This window comes from Lithobates pipiens, unplaced genomic scaffold (genome assembly GCF_037356315.1).
Source record: "Lithobates pipiens isolate NorthernLeopardFrog02 unplaced genomic scaffold, aLitPip1_a1.2 Scaffold_25, whole genome shotgun sequence".
NCBI classification, from domain to species: domain Eukaryota; kingdom Metazoa; phylum Chordata; class Amphibia; order Anura; family Ranidae; genus Lithobates; species Lithobates pipiens.
The window spans coordinates 166,861,710-166,887,730 of NW_027507787.1; the positions used below are offsets into that span (position 1 = coordinate 166,861,710).

The 26,021-nt window shown below is 44.2% G+C and overlaps 1 protein-coding gene across 1 annotated transcript; it reads right to left on the minus strand.

Annotated features, from left to right (window-relative positions):
* Positions 1-373: 373 nt before the first annotated feature.
* On the minus strand, positions 374-6,574 carry LOC143930623 (trypsin-like). Its single transcript, XM_077455119.1, has 5 exons — positions 6,436-6,574; positions 6,127-6,277; positions 4,977-5,230; positions 3,460-3,596; positions 374-650 (listed from the first exon to the last, which is right to left on the minus strand). Exons 1-5 carry the CDS (start codon positions 6,551-6,553, stop codon positions 501-503), a joined length of 810 nt encoding a protein of 269 aa, XP_077311245.1. The 5' UTR covers positions 6,554-6,574; the 3' UTR covers positions 374-500.
* Positions 6,575-26,021: the final 19,447 nt, after the last annotated feature.

The window sequence follows — 26,021 nt, forward strand, 5'->3', positions numbered from 1 at the left end:
GTGTAACAATTGTATATGATATATATATATATATATATATATATATATATATATATATATATATATATATATAAATATATATATATATATTTTTTTATTTTTTTTTTTACTTGCTTTGTCTTCCAGGGAAGTAGAGCTACTGCTATTTGCCCTCCACCAAATAGCTGTACTTCCACCCCCAGCATACATGGCATTTTGTTTTTATGATTATTATTGAAAATCATTCTGATGTATAGGGGGGTGCTAGTGACAGACTGCATTGCATATATTGTTCTTTTTTTTTTTTTTTTTTGCAGCCCATATTCTGTAGCCAAGACGAGGAACAAACGGAGAACCAATAGTTATAATAATATGTAAAATTAACAAAACTATGTTATATAAAGAAATATGTTTATTCAGTCATTACAGAATGTAGGTGTAAAGTCTGAGTCCAGCACATCATTTGATGTATTCTAGAGGCAAAGAATAGAATAATCTGAATAAGTATTTCAGTTGAAAGTTTAGTTGGCAGCCTGAGTGCTGGCGATCCAGGAGTTGTAGTTGCAGACCTTGGTGTAGACACCTGGGTAGTTCCTCAGGGCACAGCCGTATCCCCAGGAGACAATACCCTGGAGCTGTCCATTACAGACCACGGGGCCACCAGAGTCACCCTGAAAAACAGAAAATGCAATTTTTAGAACGTTGGGTAAATTACTGTAAATTATAAGTATTTAGATGATGTGGTTGTTTTGGTTTTAATTTTTTCAGGCTTTAACTTTTTTTCCACCTGGTAATCCAGGGGACACCCTTCTTGTCCCTGGGTGGTTAAACTCATTTCCTCCCCTGTATCTATGGAAGGAGCCATGGTAGCCATCTAGGCTGGATTTCAAGCATGTCTACCTTTGCAATTACAAGTTGGGCGATGGGACAAAATTGTGTTTGCTTGCAGTTTATTTCACAGGAAGTGACAAGGACACTGGATGTCTGGCAGGATCAACAGTTAAAACAATAAAGATACTAAAGTGCTGATACAGATAAACCAAAAAAAAAAGTGAAACAATATATACTGTATATAAATGGGGAACAGATGTGACTATTCAGAATGTGTTCCGACACCATGAGATAAATAATAAAAAAAAAATTGTGCGCCAAACTTCACATATATAATTAATAATAAACTCCAGTGAATAAGTGAATACAATAGTGACCAAATTTCATAAATATAAATATTCATATGCAAAAAGTCCACATGAATGAAAATGTTCTTGAATGCCGACAAAACTATTCAATTTTCCATGACACTCGCTGCAGGGTATATGTGCTGAAAATAATCACCACCACCTCAGTGTGCAATGCCAGCTCACCTCAAAGAAAGACCCCCTTGGGTCTATTAACGCTTTCAGTGATAATCCAAAAAGGTCAGCCAGACCAGGAAAGGATTTCAGCTATTCATTCCAGGATTAACAAAACTTCTCATAAAATCAATTCAAAAAATCAAATAAAAAAATGTCCCCAGGTTCAATTTCTCAAAGCAAATAAAATCTTATTATAAAATCTTGTACAGAAGCACTCACATTTGTATAGTGATAAAAATGCCTCAGTTAAACAATGAGACAGCTCTCCTCCTCATTACACTTCCTCAACTACAAGACACCAGAAGTGTCGTCACCGTCTCCTGCTGACGTGTTGCGTCGCAGGTCACGTGACTTTCTCAGGGAACATTTTCCTTTGAGAAAATCACGGGACCTGGGACACAACGCAACAAATAGCTAAAATCCTTTTCTGATCTGGCTGACCTTTTTGGATTATCACTGAAAGTCCCTGTACACACGGTCGGAGATTCTGCCAACCAAATCCAGCGGATTTTGTCCGTCAGATTTAGTCTGACGGATTGTGTCCGAAACTGTTGCATACACACGGTCGGACTAAGTTGTCGAAAAATCAGATCTTTCAGAACGTGATGACGCAATTTCGTTACGATGGGACTACATTCAGGCTAGTAGCCAATAGCTTTGATGTAGGAATTTGATCTGAGCATGCGTGGCACTTGGTCCGATCAAAATTCTCTACACATGATCGGATTACGTCCGACCAGCCCAGTTGGTCGGGAAATATTTCCAATATGTTGGAAAATTGGGTCCGACAGAGATTCGGACGGAATCAGTCCGATGCGTACCACACACAGTCGGATTATCTGATGACACGGTCCGATAAGACGCATTCCGACCGATTCTCCGACCGTGTTTACGTGGGCAAAGAGTCAATAGACCCAAAGGTGTCTTTCTTTGAGGTGAGCAGGCATTGCACAGTGAGGCGGTGGTGATTATTTTCAGCACATAGACCCTGCAGAGAGTGTCACAGAAAATTGAAAAATTTGATATTCATGTTTTGTCAGCATTCCAGAACATTTTCATGCATGTGGACTTTTTGCATATTAATATTTATATTTATGAAATTTGGTCACTATTGTTTTAACTTATTCACTGGAGGTTATTATTATTTATATATGTGAGTTTTACTGCACTAGGATCAACAGTTAATTCCTATATTTGCTAAAAAAAACATTCTTAACCTGAAAACGAGAAAAATAATGCAGCCACCGTTTATAAGGACTAGTAAACTAAAAGATATTGAGGTTGATTTACTAAAACTGGAGAGTGCAAAATCTGGAGCAGCTATGCATGGTAGCCACTCTCCAGTTTTAGTAAATCATTACATCATTTTTGTTGGGTTGAGTTATACTTTAAGATCATATTTTTATCCATATTGCCTTAAAGTGATTGTAAGCCTTAGTTTTTTTATTTTATTTAAAATAACAAACACGTCATACTTACCTCCAATGTGCAGCTTTGCCCCGATCATCCCCTTCTGGGGTCCATTGGTGGCTTTCGTGGCTCCTCCTCACATCAGATAACCCCCTAGGAGAAGCGCTCTTCTGTCCATAGACAGGAATGCCGGACTTGGCCCTGCCCCAGCACGCTCGTCATTGGATTTGATTGACAGCAGCGGGAGCCTATGGCTGCTATCAATCTATCCAATCAAGAGCCAGGACCCTGTGCAGAGAGGGACAGCTCATCTCTGTCAAGGGAAATACGGGGCTCAGGTAAGTAAAGCGGGGGGCTGAGGGGCCGGTGACTGACAGAAGTTTTTTCACCTTAATGTATAGGATGCATTAAGGTGAAAAAACACAAGGGTTTACAACCCCTTTAACTTTATTAGTTGCTTTTTCAACTAATATGAAATTATACTACAAAAGATCTGTTTTACGATGCATTTACCATAAAATATCTTTAATCTAGTTTCAAAACTTTACCAGAATATTTGGACTACAAATTATACATTGAACTCATTTAAACTAATATATGAAAAAAAAAATGTATAATTCTCAGTCTACGAAAAAAAAAAAAAACTACTAGTAGCTTGAGATAACAATTTTTTTTGAACAGTACAACTTTATATACAAAATAAAATAGCAATTACCTGGCAAGAATCCTTGCCACCCTCCAGGTAGCCAACACAGATCATGTTGCCAGTAATCTCCCCAGGGTAGGCATTGCTGCACTGGGTGGAAGTCAGGATGGGGGCATTCACACACTGCAGGAGGTTAGGCATGCTGGCTGCAATTTAAAAAAAAAAAAAAAAAAAAACAGTGAATAAAATATTTACTGAATACAAAAGGAGAAAGAATAAAACGTGTTAAAAAAAGACAAAAGCTTGCTTTATAGATTTTTAGTTAGAATAAAAAAAAAATCAAATTATTTATTATTATATTTACCACTTGCAGCCAGAAGGTGGTGCTTTTGTGGATATTATGCATCTCTTTACCAAGGTGACTTGCAACTATGTTGTGAATAACTTATACAGGCTATGTTTTGAATAGTTCTAGATATTAGAAGATGAACTTACAAATACACGGCTGACCCATAATCCCATCTCTCTTCCAGTTATCTGTGTATATTTTCAGGTTAAAAAGAAGCAGTAAAACATTTTGGGATAGAGGGGTGTGGGTGGGGGGATAAAACCTTACTTCAGGTTTTATTGCTGCCTGTGTTCTCACTGAAGGCATGCCCCCTCTTTATTTGTCCTCATGACCATTGTCACCAGGACTGAAAATTATGAGAAATCCAACATTTTGAGTGGTTGTCAGAAGGGGAAAAGGGAAGTCTTCCAATGGGGACACTTCTGAGTTCTGAGTTTCAAAGATATTTCAGAATTTATTTCTTATTTTTTTCTACTTTATTTATGTTTTGATTTTCTTTAGTAAATAATAAAGCGGGCAGTCCAAAGCAGCCAAATTGTCCCCAATTTGTCCCATCGATTGACTTGGGTACAACTAGCATGTCCGATTGTTAGCATGCAATTATTGCCAGTGTCTATAGCCACTAGCAATAAAAACACAATAGTTCCAAGAGAGGGAAGGATTCCCCCATCAACACTGCCAGTGTTGCTTCATATATGGCTTGCTTAACTAAAATCCTCCCAGCTCATGATAGTCCAGAGTAATATCTATATTACCCCAGGACAGCCTCCTGTTTGATTCCATTCTCTCTGGTGCAAAAATGGGATTGGGCAAAAATGGCAAAATGGGATTGGGTACTCCTTCTGGCAGCCTCCCTAATGACATAGCCACTGGCATTAGGTTGGTCCTGCACTGTACGTGATGACCTCAGTAAGAGGGGCAGTGACAAGACTGGTCAGAGAACTGGCAAGAAGAGAGGTTTTTGACAACTGGTCACCACAGCCATAACCTTATGAAAGAATATTTCAGGACTCTGGATTAAGTTAAACATTATTTTGTTTTATCCCAACCCCTTGACAAAACAAGCTGAAGGGATGGAGAAAAGCTTAATTCATTCTTAACTGCCCAGAGTTAGGCTTTATATTTGTTCCTCAAAGGATTCATTTTGCCTACATTTTCTAATCTTGGCAAGTTTACCTGAGAAGCTTAGTGTAATTTATTATCAGTAATAGATGATGTTACAGTGATGTTGACTTACTTCCACTGCTAAGGGTATTTCCCCATCCGGAGATCACACAGTTTGTGCCGGCAGCAGCGCAGCCACTGGGCAGAGGCACGCTCTTGACGTAGGAGTTGAGGGTGGCGGGAGAGGCCAGCTTGACCAACATGATGTCATTGTCCAGGGTTCTGGAGTTGTATGCGGCATTTCTGATGACCTTGGCAGAGTTGATGAACTGCTCGGTGCCCTCAGAGACAGCGATGTTGTGCTCTCCGAGTCTGACCTGCATGCTCCTGTATAGAGATAAATTCAATAAAATCAGTATACATTTGCATCTTAATTAAAGGAATTCTAGATAGAAGCCAGTTAATTTGTTTCAAACTGATCATCAGTGTAGGTGTGCTTAGTATGGAACGTGTACCAGTAGTGGTTGGTACACTCACCTTCAGTTCCAGGAGTGAAGTACAAACGTTTTGGGTAGTGAGAACATTGAAATTTGGTTGGTATAGAGCAGGAAAGGAATAGAGACTATAAAGAGGCCTGTTTTTTTATTAGCGAGATTTATCCTCACTTCCGGTAAAGACAGAAAGTGGTATAAAATTGCTTCCTATGAACACATAAACAAAAATACATTCTAATAGATTTGGGAAGGCTTTCTGTTAATGTACCCCATATCAAATGAACAAGAAGTGAGGGGGAAAACTTCCAAAGGGGGGTCATAGGAATAAATAACACTTGGTAGCATTTTTAACTCATCCCCAAGCTATTCAAAATATTACAGAATACCTGGAGAAAGGGTTTACTGATCAAGCAATCATTACAGCTGAAAATGTGATATGGTAATGTTTACATTGTTTCATTGGTCTAGCTTAATTATTGTTAGGAACACTATATTTTTTGCAATCATGATTTTCAATGTATATCTGATTTGGATATTACACCGGAGCTATATGTTAGCAAGGGATTGGGAGCACCAATTTGTGATTAATTTGACTGCACTTCATGAATAGGTTCTTCAATAATAAGGGATCTCCTGCTGACCTACCCCGTGTCCAACCAACAATCCATTTAACCAACATGCTACTTTGCTGGTCAGCCAACTGGTAAAAGCTCTGAATAATAGATACTACTTTTTTCAATGCCTTGTAACTATTCCAATAAAAAGTGCTGTCATAAAAAGTGCACTTACGCCTTGTAGCAGTGAGCAGCAGAGACCACCCACAGGGAGTTGAGGAGGGATCCACCACAGAAGTGATATCCGGAGTTCAGAGATACCTGCCAGGGCTGAGAGTAGGCTCCACAGGTATATCCTCCGACGATCTTGTCATCGTCCAAGGCAGCTGTAAAGCACAACATGTACTGATTACATATAGAGAGCCTACGCAAAGGGATATATTAAGTTTACATTTATATAAAAAAACAAAACAATATATTTAAAAAATGAATAAACATACCATATACACACACACATATACATATATATATAATGTATTCTCACCAGCTGCCCCGAGGAGCACACAGATCAGAAGGAATTTCATGGTGTTAATATTACCAGTGAACAATTTGTTGCTAATAATGTAGGTATTTATATATTTTACCAGGACCCCCCACCCCATTCCCCTCACCTGTACACTAGCCAGCTGTGCCAATAAGAAATGTTCAGGTTAATGTATACACAGTTTTATCAGCATGCTTTTTTTTTTTCACATTATCAGCAACCTCCACCATTGGTCAGGTTAGTAATTTTTTTTTGTAATCTTGATGATTCAGTATTTTTTACACACTATTTCATTTCACTTTTTTAACCGCTTGCCCACAAGGCACTTACACCCCCGCCCAGGCCATTTTTAAGCTTTCAGCGCTGTCGCGTTTTGAATGACAATTGCGCGGTCCCGCTACATTGTACCCAAACACATTTTTTATAATTTTCTTCACACAAATAGAGCTTTCTTTTGGTGGTATTTAATCATTGCTGTTTTTTTTATTATTTACAAAAAAAAAGACCAAAAATTTTGTAACTAAGTAATTTTTCTCCTTTACTGATGTGCGCTGATGAGATGGCACTGATAGGCTGAACTGGTGGGCATTGCGATCGCAGCGCTGCACATCACCAGGGACACGCGGGAGCGGCGGTTCTAGGACATCATCATATGATGTCGTCCCAGAACGAGAGCCGCACCGCCCTGCTGTCATTTGATGGTGAGCAGGTGGCAACTGGTTAAAGGCTAACAGATCAAATTTTTAAATATGACAACATATCTATAAACATGGTTATTGTCAGGTCACCTGAGTCCAGGTGACAAATGCACCCTCTGTAGTACCAACAGTTATGACACTGGGAGCTAAATGCCCCTAGTGTCGGGGATGAATTTAGTTGCAGTCTGGCTCCAGGTCGTGACCCCAGGGCCTCCCAGCTCATAGTAGACTACAAAGAGATAGAGAGGAAGCAGCAGACTGCAACAAAAAAGGATAGTCAGGGTATAGCCAAAGGTTGGGGCAACAAGCAGGTAAAGATATTCAAGAAATAGCCAAAGGTCAGAGTAACAAGCAGGTATGGATAGTCAAGAACAAGCCAAGATCGGTAACTGGAATCAGATGTAGAAGACACAGCAAGTCGCACAGGAAAGCCAAACACACAATATTGATCAGCAGAGCTGGCTTGCAGTGCACAGGTTAATATAGAGTTCCCTGATAGGGGCTAGGTTGGAGCCATGCTTTGAGGAGAGATTAGCCTCTTTCAGAAATTTGTTGCTTACAATTAAAAATAGTTTTTTTTTGCTAGAAAATTACTTGGAACCTCCAAACATTCTACTTTTTTTTTTCTAACACCCTAGAGAATAAAATGGCGGCTGTTGTAATACTTTCTGTCACACCGTATTTGTGCACTTTTTTTGGAAAAAATACACTTTTTTGAATAAAAAAATAAGACAGCAAAGTTAGCCCAATTTTTTTATATTGTGAAAGACAATGTTATGTCGAGTAAATTGATACCCAAAATGTCACGCTTAACCACTTGCAGACCGGACCATTTTGCTGGTCAAAGACCAGACCCCTTTTTGCGATTCGGCACTGCGTCGCTTTAACTGACAATTGCGCGATCGTGCGACGTGGCTCCCAAACAAAATTGATGTCCTTTTTTTCCCACAAATAGAGCTTTCTTTTGGTGGTATTTGATCACCCCTGCGTTTTTTATTTTTTGCGCTAATAAACAAAAATAGAGGGACAATTTTGAAAAAAACGCATTATTTTTACTTTTTGTTATAATAAATATCCCCCAAAAATATATAAAAAAACATTTTTTTCCCTCAGTTTAGGCCGATACGTATTCTTCTACATATTTTTGGTAAAAAAAATCGCAATAAGCGATTATTGATTGGTTTGCGCAAAAGTTATAGCGTTTACAATATAGGGATAGTTTTATAGCATTTTTATTAATAATTTTTTATTATTTTTTTTTACTAGTAATGGCGGCGATCTTCGATTTTTATTGTGACTGCAACATTGTGGGGGACCCATCGGACATTTTTGACACATTTTTGGGACCATTGTCATTTATACAATAATCACTGCTATATAAATGCAGTGATTCCTGTGTAAATGACACTGGCAGTGAAAGGGTTAACCAGTGGGTGGCAGTGTAGGGGTTAAGTGTTCCTAGGGGTGTGTTACTAACTGTGGGGGGGTTGGGCTTTTATTTAGTGTACACTGATCTCTGCTCCAATCACATGGAGCAGAGATCAGTGTCACTAGTTGCTAGGCAGAATGGAGAAATGTTGTTTATACAGCATTTCCTCCATTCGGCCGCTCCGTGAGACGATCGCGGGGATGCCCGCGGCGATCGAGTCCGCGGGTCCCGCGACCGGACTCACGGGGGTCCCGACCAGCGCAGCGATGGCAGAGCGGCATCGAATATTGGACGTACCTGTACGCCAATTTGCCTGCCCGTGCCATTCTGTCGACGTACATCGTCATGCGCTGGTCGGGAAGTGGTTAAAATTGCGCTCACTTGTGGAATGGCAACAAACTTTTACGCTTAAAAATCTCCATAGGCAATGTTTAAAAGGTTCTACAGGTTGCATGTTTTTAGATACAGAGGAGGTCTATGGCTAGAATTATTACTCTCGCTCTACCAATCGCGGTGATACCTCACATGTGTGGTTTGAATACCATTTTCATATGCGGGTGCTACTCACATATACATTTGCTTCTGCATGCAAGCTCAGCGAGACGGGCGCGTTTACATTTTTTTTCTTATTTATTTTGCCTTTTCTTTTTTCCTTTTACACTTTTCTTTTAAAAAAAATAAAAAGTGTAAAAAAAGTGCACTTTCATTCCTATTACAAGGAATGTAAGCATCCCTAATAGAATAGAAAAAAAGCATGACAGGACCACTTAAATATGAGATCTCGGGTCAAAAAGTCCTCAGGTCTCATATTTACACTAAATTTGAATTTCTTTTTTTTAAATGGCCCTTTAATAGCTATGGCTATTAATAAATATATATATATATATATATATATATATATATATATATATATATATATATATATATATATATATATATATATATATATATATATATATATATATATATATATATATATATATATATATATGGGATTTGCAAAAGGCTCTCCAAAAATGAGACATAAATTGAACGCCCCTGCCGGAAACAATATGAGAAGGAACCCCATGGAGGTGGAAAATTTCTTGAACAAAAATGGGAACCAAGGCAGGAGCAAAGGGAAGACCAGGAACAGGAAGAAAATGAGCCATCTTGGAGAACTGATTGATTACCACCCAAATTACCGTATTATTCTCTGACAGTGATCTCTTGGCTCAGTGGGGACGAAGGTCTGGAATTTTTGACTCCAGGGTGGTAGAATGGGCAACAATGCATGAGGTCGGAATGATCGACTCAGAGGTGGACTCCTTGTCCAAAGTGTCAAATGACCTAGAGAGTGCATCAGTCTGGCCATTGCAAGAATCAGGTTTGTACGTAATCGTGAACTTAAAACTGGAAAAGACGATTCCATCTGGCCTGTCTGGGATTCAGACGTTTAGCATTCTGTAGGTACTGAAGATTCTTGTGATCAGTAAAAATCATTATGGAGTGAGGGGAGCACTTCAAGAGATAAGGCCACTCCTCTAACACTAATTTAATTGTAAGAAGTTCCCAATCACCAATAGCATAATTTCTCTCTGTCTGAGAATTTTTTTTGGAGAAGAACCCACATGGTTGACGTCTCTTCTCAAAGGATTGAACAAGCACAGCTCACACCCCATTGAAGAAGCGTCTGCTTCAATAAAAAATGGATCCCCAGGATTAGGTCTCCTCAAGAAAGGGCCAGAAACAAAGGCCTGTTTCAGGTCGTTAGATGCAGAGACAGCTTCAGGAGGCCAGTGCTTGGCATTCGCATCCTTCTTGGCCAAAGCGATAAGAGGCGCAGCAATGGAAGAATAATTCCTTATGAACTGCCTATAATAATTTGTGAACTTAAGAAAGCGCTGTGTGGCCTTGAGGCTAGCAGAAAAAGGTCAATTGGTAATGGCCAAGACCTTTCCAGGATCCATACGAGCTCCCAAACGCAAGACAAAGCATCCTGGAAATAGGACCTCAGAACATTCAAAAGAACATTTCTCCAGCTTGGCATACAGCTTATTCTATCTAAGGCGCTGTACAGTGCGGACATGGTTTCTGTGGACAAGCAGATTTTCCGAAAAGATGAGAATGTCATCCAGATAGATGACAACAAACTCGTACAGCAGATCCCTGAAGATTTCATTGACAATGTTTTGGAACACAGCCAAAGGGCATAACCAGGTATTTATAATGCCTGTATCTAGTTTTAAACACAGTTTTCCATGACTATAGTATAATCGATGTTGCCTGTTCTGCTAACCAACCACCCACTCCATACCTTTCCCCTTCCCATTAAAGGAGACCACACTTTTTTTGGAGTAAATTAGTGGCCATAGCAGCCCCTTTATTAATCAAACAATAAATTACCATATAAACCAAAACATCTCAAGAAACATCAGTTAACTGGAAAAACTGAATGCGTTGGTGTTCTGCAGGACATTCCCCTCCCCACTCCATTAACATAACGATCAACATACACTGCGGTCGTATTAACTGTAAACTAGGCCTCAAGCTGACATGTCAGCTCAAAGACAACCAACTATTGACCCCAGTGCATCCATTCACCAGATTCCATATAAACCATTGTTATATGGAATATCACCAACGAGCCCATATCTCCAATGGGTCCCGCATCACCTTCTCTGTGGGGAGGGGGTATCTTCTTTTACCTGCATCGACCAACACCCGCCATAGCAAACAAGGGTAAAACCTTATCCTTGAACGCACTCCATGCCCTCAGGGCCCTCTCAATACCATCTTGGAGTCCTAAAGCCCACAGATCGATCCCTACGGCATTAAGATGTGCTCCGTCATCTCGCAGGTAACGCCAGGTATTTACCTCCAACTCCACATGCCTAACAGCCAGCCCCCCATTTCTCACTACAAACCTGCTTATCTCCTGATTGACTTTCCTCCTAGCCTTGTTAATCCTGTCAACCGACCTCGCAAACCTCCACGTGGTCCTGGCAATCATGTCTGACCACACAATGATCATCCTGGGGAAAGCCGCACGAAGATGCAAGAAATCATATTTGATGTCCCGCGTAATGTCCAATTTCATTCGGAGACCCAGATCATTGCCTCCCACATGTAGAACCAATACATCCGGGGGCCTGTCCAAACCCACAAAACAGTGCACTTCGGGCACCATCCTGCTCCAATACCAAACCATTTCAAGTATGCCTCCCCTCTGGGAATGCCCAATTGCCTACCTTGCGGCCTAACATCGCCCCTCCTAGCTCCCCAGCAGACGTAAGAGTGGGCCATTATCCAGACCAACCCTTGTGGAGCACCTGAAAGAAAGAAAAACAAACCCAAATAACAGTAATTGAACAGCTGTAACATAAATCCATGCCGACACACCCATACTACCTGCTCTAAACGTCCACTAGTTCCGGCCTAACATAAGATCTAAATTTCCTGGACTCCCACCTACCAATCCTTTTCAACAACTCCTCATCCAACCCCCACCTAACTTCCTCCGTCGCGGCCCCATTCTGAAAGAATGGGAGGAAAAATTTTCGCCCTAAAAACCCAAAGCCTTTAGGCATTTACGGAAAACTCCTATGAACCGAAATCTTGATAATGATTCCCCATTCAAATGTATCAAAAGGGGCCCGGAAAATCCGGCCGAATGGCCAAGAACGTGCGCATGATGAGAACAGGGCACAGCTGACAGTCCGGAATTGCGAACACCACAACTTCCTTTCCTTTGCCTTCCTGATCTGTTTTTGATCTGCGCACCCTCATGTTCAACCTGTCTCCCTTGCAGTTTACCTCATCAAAACCTAACCCTCCCCACCCTTTCTTAGAAGGGCTGACCAATTCCCCAATTCTGAATGCTCCAAAAAATTCCAGTGTAAATGTGTTTTAAACAAAATTCTTTTGTATCCCAAGAAACACACCACCCGCAGCTGCTCACAAAGCCTACCCAGCAGCTCAAACGACACCGGTCATCTGTTGTCTTTAACCTGCCAACCCCTCCGATAACCCTTTACTGCCTGTTTCACCCAAAAGTCTTTTGTGAAATCCTGCTCCCCTCTCAGTTTAAACCAAAACGCCAGGCCAGCCAATTTCTGTCCCAGGCGTGAACCCGAAACGCCTCTCTCCAGGTTCCGTGATACAAAATTGATTTCCAGCAGTCTAGCATCCTGAAAATCTGCCCCCACCTGGGACCCCAAAGTTTCCCATTCTGACCATACTTTCTTGTATGCTGTTCAAGTACCCTTACTCACTGACCGTCTGATCCAGTCAGAGACGCTTCCAAAGCAATCTTCCACAGTCCCGATGGGCAGGGGACCCCTGTGCGCCAGTTCCCGAAACCTGTCCCACTAAAAGCGAGACAGTGCATCAGCAATAACGTTTTCAACCTCGGGCAGATGCACTGCATGGATAAAAATGTTCAATTGCATACATCTGAGAACCAAGTGCCTCAACAGTCGCACCACCAGCGGCGATGCTGCTGATACCCTATTGATGACCTGGACCATGCCCAAATTGTCCCCATGAAATCGAACCTTCAGATCCCTGAATGATTCCCCCCATAGCTCCACAGCCAGTACCACTGGAAAGAGCTCCAGGAGCACCATGTTCTTCGACAACCCCCCCATTCTCCAGGAATCGGGCCACGGGCCTGCACTCCATTTCCCCTGGAAAAAGGCCCCAAACCCTGTGGACCCAGCCGTGTCGATATAGAGCTCCAAATCAAAGTTACTCACCGGCCCGGACATCCACAAATCCCTCCCATTAAAACGTTCCAAGAACACGTGCCAAGTCCGTAGGTCATCCCGCTGATCCTTTGACAATCTCACGAAGTGTCTCGGGGAGTATACCCCCCCTGTGCTGGCTGCCAGCCGCTTACTGAATACCCTTCCCATGGATATAATCCGACATGCAAAGTTTATTTTCCCCAAAACTGACTGAAGGGTCCTAAGCTGCACTTTGGGCACTCCCACCAACCCTCGAATCTCCGCCTGCAAAGCCTCCAGCTTGTCCTCCGGCAAGCGACACTCCATGACCTCCGAATCCAAAATCCAGATCACCATAGTCGGTCCCTCGGTCTTGTTCGGAGCCAGTGAAATCCCTAAACTCTCCGCTACCTGTTCCAGCATTGTCAAAAGCCCTGCACATACCTCTGATGAGGCTGGGCCTATGCATAGGAAATCATCCAGGTAGTGGTTGATGGAATTCACTCCCGCAATGTCCCTGACCACCCATTCAATGAATGAACTGAAGCGCTCAAACAACACACAGGAGATAGAGCATCCCATAGGCAAGCACCTGTCAACATAGTACTCGTCCTGCCAATGGCTACCCAGGAGATGAAAACTTTCGGGGTGTACTGGAAATAATTTAAATGCCGCCTTGATGTCTGTTTTGGCTATCTTTGCCCCCCTCCATATCGCCTCACCCAAAACACTGCCGCATCAAAGGACGTGTATGAGACCGCACACATTCGAGGATCAATGACGTCGTTAACTGACCCCCCTTTAGGGTAGGACAGGTGATGGATCAGTCGATATTTAAATGGTTCCTTCTTGGGCACTACCCCCAAAGGAGAAACCACTAAATCTGGCATTGGCATATCCGAAAAAGGGCCCGCCATGCGCCCCAACACAACCTCCTTCCGCAGTTTCTCTGAAACCACTTCCGGATGTTGTAACGCGGACCGCAGATTCTTAGACATTGGAGGGGAAACCCCTAGGACTGCCGGGATCCGAAACCCCCCACAAAACCCTGTCCCAAAATCTGAGCCGCCTCCTTATCAGGATATCTATCTAGGAAAGGATGCATCCTTTCCACCCTCACCGGTGTAATCCCTCTTGTTCGTAGGCTCGCCAGCTCTACCCTTTCCCTGCTTGAAACACTGAGACACCGGGTGGGCTCCCCCACAACCGGAGCACTCATGCTTGTACTTGAAGTTTCCAGCAAATTTACAACTCCCTTCATTGTACTGCCAACAGACTCCCTTTTTTCTAGCGAGCGATTGTCCGGAAGCCCCTGATCCACTGCCCCCCCCCCCCCCGAAAATCTGGTTCGGCATTCTCGACAACGACATCAGGCACATCCAGAGGCTGATGTCCTTGTGATCCCATCGGAGAGCAGGTCGTATCGCCCTCCTTTGACGAAATTGCTCGTCGTATCTCAGCCACACTAATCACCTGTAGACTCTGTGTGCTTCCCCTATTGCGTCCAGGTAGCAAAAAAGCGCCAAACAATGCTCCGGTTCCTTTCCCCTATCACACTGGCGAGAATCGCAAACGCCTGTAGCCAATTCTGGAATGTCCGCGGTATCAGCCGGTATCTCCTCTTCTCATCCTTCTTTTTGTTGTCCTCTGGCTTAATAAACTTTTCCAGGGGTAGTAGAGAAAATATCTCCACATATTCCCCTTTCCAGTTCTTCTCTCTGACTTCCTACTTCAAATGAGCGCCCAGCGGCCCCTCGAAGCATACATATACTTCACAGCTCGCTGCATCAGCTAATCTGACCAAGTCTTGTTTCTTACCTGCCTTCCCTGTCGTCCCCGTTTTTTCCCCCCGAGGTCCCTAGTGGCACCGTGTCCCCCGCACTCGTCACCGTGACCTCTGCGGAAACTGCTGGCGGTGTCGTCACCACAGTGTCCTCCCCACTAGCCGTTAAGGTCGCCCCAGCAGACCCCGACTAGGCCTGCGACCTTAACTGTCCCCCCACCCGGTCCCCCGGGGCTATCCAAGCGCCCCCTGGCATAACAGCCCTGGCATTGCCAGGCTCGAACCTACCCACCAACTCTTTCAGTCCCGCCAGGAAATCCAATAACCCCCATCTGCCGGGGTGTGGTCCAGGACCCGCTGGGCCAGAGGGAGGGAGGACAGGGAGGGAGAGCCCCCCCGCCATGGGGAACCCTTGGGGCCAGGTCATCATCCCCACTATCGGACCCTCCCCCTTCTTCCCCTTCCAAAGACCCCATAAAAAAGTCAGACTTACCGAGCTGCTTGGAAGAAATCTCACCAGCCGCCGCTCGCTTCCCAACCGCTGCCGGAACTCCACGTGGCACCTTTCCTTCAGATGAAGACAGTTCTCCCTCATTACGGACTCTCCTCCATGTCCCTCCATGGCAGCCGTCCAGGTGGCCCGACCTGGAATTCCGGCAAAATGCGCCTGGGCCGGCCCCTTCTCTGCCCAGCGACTGAGTTTCCTGCTGCTTTTGAATGGCCCTTGCCGCAGACCTTCTCCCTCTTCTCTGCTGAGCCAGTTCCTGCACTCCGCCAGTCCTGAGGCCTGACCCTGCCATCCGATGCTTGCGAGGGCCCTGCTGCAGCCTTTGTGAATCTCCCCCGCTGGAGCCCTGCTCCCGCTGCGGCTGAGCCAGAGGCAAGGCCCATCTCCTCCTCATCCCTCCGCATGGCAGGTCTTCCTTGTGCAGCCGCCGATCTGGCAGAAATCCTTGCTTTAATGAGCACACTGTCCCTGTGGCTCACCGATACCGCCTCTGCCCTGACTGCCGGTCGCTTTGCTGGTGGCTGGGGGGGTGGTGGCAGCGATCCCCGCCCTGCGATGTGGAGCCCTTGGGGAGTCTGGAGAGAACCGAGCCGGCGGGCGGGAGCGCCGTGCCTGGGCCAGTTCCCCCCTTGCCGCCTCCGCACTGTCCCGAGCTTCCCCCCAGCACGCTGTTGAGTTGGTCTCGGAGCCAGCGCTCCCTGTTGGCCGCCTCTGTGTCCCTCAGCTGGCTCACAAGATCTCCCAGGAACAACGCCATCTTCTCAATCTTCTTCCTCTCGACTGAACCTGGGGCGGGATGCCCGCTCCAATGCTGTATCCTGTCTCCGCCCCCTTTACCCCTCCAGTCCTATCCTATCTCCTTCCTACAGACCGAGTTAACTCTACTCATGCAAGCCCTGTGCCTATTTTCTTGGGTCTTAGCTCCGGGCTGTTCTTTCATCACCTTCTTGTATCCGAATCATATTGTATGCACCAACTTGGTGAAAATGGAGGCACCCTTCAACCTGTCGATTAGCTCAGATATTAAGGGTAAGGGGTATCGATTTTTGATAGTCACCAATTTTAAACCTCGATAGTCGATGCAGGGTCTCAAGGTACCAACCTTTTTGGCAACGAAAAAGAACCCTGCTCCTGCAAGCGATGAGGATTTCTGAATGAAACCCCTCTCTAGATTCTCGGCGGCATACTCTCACGTGACCTGGGTCTCTGAGATGGACAGAGGACAGGTACGATCCCTGGGCAGAGTTGCTCTAGGGACAAGGTTAACAGTACAGTCAAAAGACCTGTAGGGAGGAAGCAGCTCAGCTGATTTCTTACAGAACACATCCCAGTAATCGCTGTATGCAGCAGGAACATCAGAAGATACAAATGTGGTAGCAACTGGAAGTCTCTCCTTGGGGGGCCACCTTGAGAAGGCAGGACGAGAAACATGAGGGACCCCAAGCCAGGATCTGCCCAGAGACCCAGTCCACATTTGGAGAGTGGAGTTGTAGCCAAGTAGGGATGAGCTTGATGTTCGAGTCGAACGCATGTTCGTACGTTCTGCGAATACCGAACGTTATGGGCCGTTCATGCCAAATTCGTGTGGCGCTCACAGCCCACAATGCACTGCGCCATCGCAGGATAGATATGGCAACCCTGGCAGTATGCTGCAGCTGGTGGAACATGACTGCCAGATTGCTGTCCTTCTTGAGCATCCCCTCTCTCTGCGCTAACGCTACTGCCTTCCTCTAGCTGGGTATCATCATCAGAACCTTCAAAACACTGGGCATCCTCCTGGAGCATGTACCCAACACTGGGCTCAAACAGTTCAGGGGACTCCTCAGGAGGACATGGTGGGTCTAGGGAAGGAGTAACTGATGATGACATTGAGACGAGGGAAGAGGACGCGTTGACAGCTGCTTTGCTAATACCCTGAGCCTGGAGGAGCGAGGATGAGGAGGATGAAGAGGGCTTAGTCATCCACTCTACCAAGTCTTCGGCATGATGCGACTCAACACGTCCAGCTGCTGAAAATAAGGACGAGCGTTTCCCATGGCCACGTGCTGATGAAGATGCACCGCGTCCACAACCAGCACTGTTGTCTCTAGACACAGAGCCTGCTTGCCCTCTTTTATTGGCTTGTGAATGTATCCCTCTCCTTGTTGGCCTTCCAGACATAGTATTGGCCTGCAGGGAGATGGAAAAACCAGCAATTGGGTAGTGTATATTGTGCTGGAGGCACACAACACCCACTAACTACTGCAGATGCCTGTATGAGAGAACACAAGCAATAAAGGGTAGATACAGGTGTATACTGTGCTGTGCTGTAGGCACGCAACACCCACTAACTCCTGCAGATGCCTGTATGATAGAACACCAGCAATAAAGGGTAGATACAGGTGTATGCTGTGCTGTGCTGTAGGCACACAACACCCACTAACTCCTGCAGATGCCTGTATGAGAGAACACCAGCAATAAAGGGTAGATACAGGTGTATACTGTGCTGTGCTGTAGGCACACAACACCCACTAACTCCTGCAGATGCCTGTATGATAGAACACCAACAATAAAGGGTAGATACAGGTGTATACTGTGCTGGAGGCACACAACACCCACTAACTACTGCAGATGCCTGTATTAGCGAACACCAGCAATAAAGGGTAGATACAGGTATGTACTGTGCTGTAGGGTAGGCACACAGCACCCACTAACTACTGCAGATGCACAAGAGGTACAGTGTCACTGATGCATGCACTGTCCTGTCACCATTTGAGAAGGCCACGAGGATGGTGAGCAGTGACAGTGCATGCATCAGTGACACTGTACCTCTTGTGCACCTGTTGGAGCATACGCTGCGTGGAATAATGGACAGGGCACTTGAGTCAGAACAGAGGCAGGAAGAGGAGGACTTCCTTGCCTCTCAAGGCCCCGTTTATCCAGAGAGTGTTCCTACTGTCCCACCCATCACACAGGAAGAGGAGGAGGAGGAGGATGATTGTGTCAGCATGGAGGTGGAGTCTGGCACTCAGTATCAGCAGCAGCAGTCTTTTAGGGATGATTTACAGTCCCAAGAAACACATGGACTTTTACGTGGCTGGGAAGAGGTGGCTGCGGATCATGTTGTCCTCAGTGACCCAGAGGACTCCGGACCGAATGCCTAACTTACGCTGCCTGGCCTCCCTGATCCTGCAAAGCCTGCGGAAGGATCCTCGTATTCTTCGGATCAAAGAGAGGGACCATTACTGGCAAACCTCTCTCCTTGATCCATGGTAAAAGGGTAAGGTTGCAGACCTTATCTTGCCATCGCAGAGGGAGCAGAGGATGAGACATCTCCGGGAGGCCTTGCAGAAAGGTCTGTGCAGCTCATTACCAGAGACTTGGAGGTTACAAACTCCTCGTCCTGGACAACGTGTTGCTGAGGCTTCGGTCAGTCACAGAAGGAGCGGTGGAGAAGGTGGTCGTCTGACTAATGCATTCAGACAATTTTTTAGTCCACAGCCCCAAGGTATGATCGGTTCCAGCAACCATCACCAGCGTCTGATTTACATGGTGCAGGAATACCTAGGGGTAAGGTCAGACTTGGACACCTTTCCCACCAAAAATCCTCTGGCTTACTGGGTCTTGAGGATGGATCACTGGCCAGAGCTTGCACAGTATGCATTTGAGCTACTGGCCTGTCCTGCATTCAACGTTCTTTCCGAACGCACCTTCAGTGCTGCTGGTGGCTTTGTAACCGATCAAAGGGTGCGCCTGTCCACCGACTCGGTTGATCGACATAAAGACATAAAGGTGAATCAGTCTTGGATCACCACCAGCTACCAAACACCTAAAGTTGATGTAACCGAATAATTTTTTTTGAAATGTCACATCCCTTCAAGACTGCCTATGCTGATGCTGAGTGACTGTCCTGTTATGTAAACAGACAGGGTAAACACAAGCGAGCATTAGCACCACATCCCTTCATATATAGAGAAATACATGAACAGGGGAAAAGGGGTTAGACCCCGGGACTTTAAAGGTGCTGGTGTATCATAATAAAGGTAATGACACAGTATGTATCATAAAAGGCACAAAAGTTTGTTTATTACAAAAAAATTTTTATACAAAATTGAATCACATACAAAAGATAAAATTAATTATCCACATTGTTTTCTACAACTAGAACACAACACAATTGTGTATCTATGAACACTTTAGAGGATACCACTCGACATGTTTCGCTCCAAACGAGCTTCCTCAGGAGTAATAGGTACACCCAGTGGATAAACTGCAAACAAATATAAATCAGTTGTATATTCAATATAAATATAGCTAGCATATAATGTTTACAGATAGCAATATTTAGGATAAATAGCCAAAGTACAATAATTTCATGGCAATTCTATTCATTATCTTATATGGTCAAAGATATCAAACATTTCACATGCTATAGGTCTAAATATGATTTCACCTATAAAACCAATACTGTGCTGCTTGCACCACAAAATTTTACCCCAACCAGTGGGTAACATAGAACAGAAGCCAGATCCTAGATCTGATGCTAATCAGTCCAAATTAGAGGTCACAGGAAAGCTGTTAAAGATGGGACCTAAATTGTAAAATAAATATTAAAGGTCTAACTATTGGCAATGTATGATTAAACTAAAAATAATATGCAACAAGTATAAAATACCTGGATTTATTGATAGAATTGAGTCAGCAATTGCTGTGTTGGATTCTATCCACATCCATGAAGCTAAATTCTTGGATCAACTGATAAGACCAATTATTTAGGGACACATCCCGGGAATATTTCTATAAAGAAAATATATGATATGTAAGGGCAGGTAGTAAGGCGTGCTAAAATCATAACCTCCAGTAAAAGCGACTTATATACCAGAGCCATGAGAAACACCCACTATACATACCTGTTCCAGAGTATACACAAGGCTATCAGCTGCAACACAGTGGGGAAAAAAGAGGCATCACATCCCCTTGGCGCATAGGCAGATGGCAGAAGGATTGGCGGTCAAACGGCCGCATTTAACTAGCTTGCCCAACGTGGCGGCATCTAACATTACTACCGGGTTACGGACGTAAACGTGGGGAGGGGACCCAATGGGAGGAGGAAAGGAGAAAACAATGGGTATAGAAAGATGGCGCCCAATGCGTCAGCCCGCGGCATTGCGCATGTCCATATTTCCACTGAGCACCAACGGGGACAGTAATCATCTGGAAGAGTCGGATGAGAGTAGCACGATGGCGCATACAGCGCCTAGATATGGTATTGCGCATGCACATCGGTGGTCTGGCCACCACTGGGGGTAACATCCCCGGAAGTGGCTTAAACGCCATTGAAACCTGGCACTGCGCATGCGCCTAGCCTAAAAATAAATAAACCAGAAGTAGGGCAATTTATCACTCCTGTATAAAGGCACCATCTTTAATGTTGAAACCCGCCACAAAAAAAAAAAATTTGGGGAGCTCATCTGCCAAAGAAAGTGCTAAATTGAATAGGGATCTACACCCTCCCACCCATTTGAAGACCCCCAACCCAGAGATAGGCATAGTGTACAGGAAACGGCTGATTACTCGTCCACAGATAATATGCCCTGGGCGTCTGTGTGACCTACCCAAACTAGAATTGGACCGATACCCTTATATATTTTACATGTTGATCATATCCTCCTGTATTCTCCTCTTCTCGTGAGTGAATAAATTCAGTTCCTCTAATCTTTCCTCATAGCTGAGCTCCTCCATGCTTCTTATTAGTTTGGTTGCCCTTCTCTGCATCTCTCCAGTTCCCCTATATCCTTTTTGAGAACTGGTGCCCAAAACTGAACTGCATATTCCAAATGAGGTCTTACTAATGATTTGAACAGGGGCAAAATTATATCTCTCTCTCGCTCTCTGGAGTCCATACCTCTCTTAATACAAGAAAGGACTTTGCTCGTTTTTTGAAACCGCAGCTTGGCATTGCATGCTATTATTGAGCTTATGAAGATCTACCAAAACCCCCAGATCCTTCTCCACTATGGATTCCCCTAGTTGTACTCCCCCTAGCATGTATGATGCATGCATATTATTAGCCCTAACTTTACATTTATCAGCAGTAAACCTCATTTGCCACATAGTCGCCCAATTAGATTGCATTGAGGTTGGCTTGTAAATTGGAGACATCCTGTAAGGATGTTATTCCACTGCATAGCTTGGTGTCATCTGCAAAAACAGAAATGTTACTTTTGATCCCAGACCCAATATCACTTATAAAGATATTAAAAAAGTAAGGGTCCCAACACTGAAACTTGGGGTACACCACTGATAACCTTAGACCATTCAGAGTAAGAATCAGTAACCACTACCCTCTTTATTCTGTCATTTAGACAGTTTCCTATCCATTTACAAACTGGTATTTCCAAGCCTGTAGTCTTTACCTTACACAGGAGCCACGTGTGCGGAACTGTATCGAACGATTTTGCAAAATCCAAGTATACCACATGCATCGCCATGCCTCTGTCCAAGGTTTTACTTACCTCTTCATGAAAAGAAATAATTTCTAAGCTGTCTATTTGTGTTGCCCCCCCCAAAGAACACTCATTTGGGACTGTTGTACACAGGATCATCTCTCAATCTGACCGAGAGATCTGATAAGGAGATTGTCAACAAATGTCTATGGGCACCTTTAGTCCACCAAACAAATGAAATTAGAGTAGATGTGTAAGGTGCAAACACTTGTGCTTACTGCTTGCTGTGGTTAGTGTCCACTTTTATTTGTATAAGTAGAAAGCTCCATTAAATATGAACTGTAGAAGAGAGGGTTAGAATCAGTTAGGCTGCTTTCACACTGGGGCGAGAGCAGCGTCGGCGGTAAAGCGCCGCTATTTTTAGCGGCGCTTTACCGTCGTTTTAGCGGCGGTGTGCGGGCGCTAGCGGGGTGGTTTTAACCCCCGCTAGCGGCCGAAAAGGGGTTAAACCCGCCCGCAAAGCGCCGCTGCAGCGGCGCTTTGCCGGCGGTATTGCCGCGGTGTCCCATTGATTTCAATGGGTAGCAGCGGTATAGGAGCGGTGAATACACCGCTCCTTCACCGCTGCAAAGATGCGGCTGGCAGGACTTTTTTCACCGTCCTGCCAGCGCATCGCTCCAGTGTGAAAGCCCTCCGGCTTTCACACTGGAGTTAAAGGGGCCGTTTTTTTTCAGGCGTTACACAGGCGCTATTTATAGCGCTGTAACGCCTGAATACCACCCCAGTGTGAAAGCAGCCTTATAGTTTGTTTTAAATAAAAAGTGGATTTTGTTTTATAAGAATGTAGTACATAAATTCCATTACAGTAGCTGTCTGATGTGCATTGTGAGTTTTTAAGGTTTTGTACGGATATTAACACTATATGTTAATATCTATCTTATATTTCTATCTTAATAGAAATGGTTTCATAATTAACCTTAATACACACTGTTTTATGCTAAGCCTAGGCTGAACGGTTACACTGAGTTGTATTCTTTATTCAAGTCTCATGAGCATTGTTCTATGTCATTGCAGCCGCACTGGAAATAAAATAAATAAATAAATGTTATTGATGACTAAATTTACCTGTGTGTATACTTGGCGAGCTGTATTAAAATAGAAAAAATTTAAATAAATAAATAAATAAAAAGAAATCAAATTTTTCTGACAACTTCTGTCTTTCATGAATCCATGCTGTCCGTTGCTTAAAATGTTTTTTTCCAGCAAGAACTCGTATATGTGGTATTTTATTAAACTCTCCAGTATCTTCCCAACTATAGAAGTTAAACTAACAGGTCTATAGTTACTTGGTAAAGACTTTGTTCCCTTTTTAAATATAGGAACCACGTTCGCCCTGCACCAATCCAATTCCCATCATTAACAAGTCCCTAAAAATTTAATACAATGGCTTTGAAATTACAGAGCTCAATTCTTTTAGGATCTGTGGGTGGATGCCATCAGGGCCAGGTGCTTTATCCACCTTTATTCTGTCTAAATATTTCTGGACCATATCACTTTTGAGCCATTGTGGATCATTCGGGGCTGTGTCAATACCACCCCCATTATGGACATGAGCTCCCCCATGCTCTTTTGTATACACGAAGCTGAAGAAAGTATTCTCCCAGTCACCCACTCTAGATTATTTTGTAAAGGACTTACACATTCAGACCTGACCTTTTTACTAGTAATATATTTGAAGAAGTTTTTGAGGTTTGTCTTACTATCTTTTGTGATCTGTCATTCGTTTTGAACTTTTGCATCCTTGATTTCCTTTTTACATATTCTGTTAAATTCTTTGTAACATTTAAACGACACTAGTGTTCCTTCATTTTTATATTTTTTAAAAGCTCTTTTCTTATTGTTTATAGCTTTTTTAACTTTGACCATGAGCCACATAGGTTTTATTTTTAGCCTGTTAAACATATTGCCCATGGGAATATACTGTACTTTGCAGTGAGGTCCCAAACAGTCTTTTTCAAGAATTCCCATTTCTGTTCTGTGTTTATTGATGCCAATATTCCCTCCCAGTCTAAGTACTGGAGAGCAGCCCTCACCCCTGGAAAAATTGCTCTCTTGAAGTTGAGTGTTTTTATCTTTCCCGTATGTATTTCTTGCTTATAGCTAACATCAAATGAAATCATGTTATGATCACTGCTACCCAGGTGTTCCTTTATCTGAACATTTGTAATAAGTAGGGATGAGCCAAACCCCACCTGTTCGGTTCGCATCCAGAACATGCAAACAGGCAAAAAATTTGTTTGAACACGCGAACGCCATTAAAGTCTATAAGACATGAACATGAATAATCAAAAGTGATCATTTTAAAGGCTTATATGCATTATATTGTCATAAAAAGTGTTTGGGGACCTGGGTCCTGCCCCAGGGGACATGTATCAATGCAAACAAAAGTTTTAAAAATGGCAGCTTTTTCAGGAGCAATGATTTTAATAGTGCTCAAAGTGAAACAATAAAAGTGTAATATTCCTTTAAATTTCGTACCTGGGGGGTGTCTATAGTATGCCTGTAAATGGGCACATTTTTCATGTTTCCCATGTTTAGAACAGTCTGACCGCAAAATGACATTTCTAAAGGAAAAAAGTAGTTTAAAACTACTTGCAGCTATAATGAATTGTCAGTCCAACAATACACATAAAAGTTCATTGATAAAAACGCATGGAATTTCCAGTGCCCTGTATTGAGGTGGATAGATACCCAGCGGGATCGCGTCAGTAAGGTGCTAAGCTGGCTTTGCCAACATGGACTGTATGCCAAGGGTGAGAAATGAGAGGTCGAGCAGTGCAATATCCAGTTTCTGGGATTTGTGAACTCGCCCGAAGGCATCAAGATGGACTCCCAGAAAGTTTCTGCCATTCTGGACTGGCCAACACCTACTGACAAAAAGGGGTTCAGCGCTTTGAGGAGTTTGCCAATTTTTACAGGAGGTTCTTAAGAGGCTTCTCTGCCATTATCTCCCCCATCATACAGCTAATCAAATAGAACCTCCGCTTCCAGTGGGCGGCCGAGACATAGGCCGCATTCGACACTCTGAAAAGACTGTTTACCTCAGCACCTGTCTTTAGCCACCCTGACTCATCTTTGCCATATCTGCTGGAAGTGGATGCATCTGAAGTCGCCATTAGAGCAGTAATCTCCCAGCATCAAGGTCCCAAGGACTTACTGCATACCGTAGCTTTCTTTTCCGGCAAACTTTCCCCAGCGGAGAGGAGAGGAACTTTGACATTGGGGATCGAGAATTGCTGGCCATAAAAGGCTTTGGAGGAGTGGAGATACCTTCTGGAGGGATCTGCACATCCTGTACTAGTCCACACAGATCATAGGAACCTGGAGTATCTGACGACTGCCAAGTGTTTGAAGCCGTGCTAGGCCCTATTCTTCTCCTGATTTGTGTTTCACATCACTTATCGCCCAGGATCCAAGAATGTGAAAACAAATGCGCTGTCCCGCATGTTCGATGACCCCTGGTGCTCCAGATTTTTTTTGGGGGGGTGGCAAACAAACCACCCAACACCCCCTTTGGTCAGTTGATCGATAGATCACTTAAACACCCCACCCCCATCGCTCGACTGTATGCCCTCCAGCCCCGCACTTACCCCATCCAGGTCGCGGGCAGCTTCCACAGCTTTCCCCTGCATCTCCTCCTCGGTGGCTTCCCCCTGCTTCTGCTCCTGGCCATAGGGTCGCTTCTCCTCTTGACCAATCGTGTCTTAAGATCCACTTCCTGATTGGTCGGGAGGAGAGGCAGGAAGACAATAGTAAATATGAATTCGCTATTGTCACACAACTGGATGGCTCAGGGAGCAGTGCTCTGCGCCCCGTGCCCACCCTTTTAAAGCCAATTAGTTCTGGGTTTGTGGCTCTGGCGCCATGAGTGGCCGGAGCCACGATGACGTCACTCTCACTTATGCACCCGGGAGTACTTTTTCCAGCAAAAAGCTCTAATTTTCCAGCAGGATCCACCAGACCTTCAGAGCGCATGC

Coding starts and splice junctions, on each gene's coding strand:
- LOC143930623 (XM_077455119.1), bottom strand. CDS start 6,553: ATGGGGTGGGGGGTCCTGGTAAAATATATAAATACCTACATTATTAGC. Junction 5,231..6,126: donor GCTGCTCACTGCTACAAGGC/GTAAGTGCACTT, acceptor ATCTCTATACAG/GAGCATGCAGGTCAGACTCG. Junction 651..3,459: donor GTGGCAAGGATTCTTGCCAG/GTAATTGCTATT, acceptor TCTGTTTTTCAG/GGTGACTCTGGTGGCCCCGT.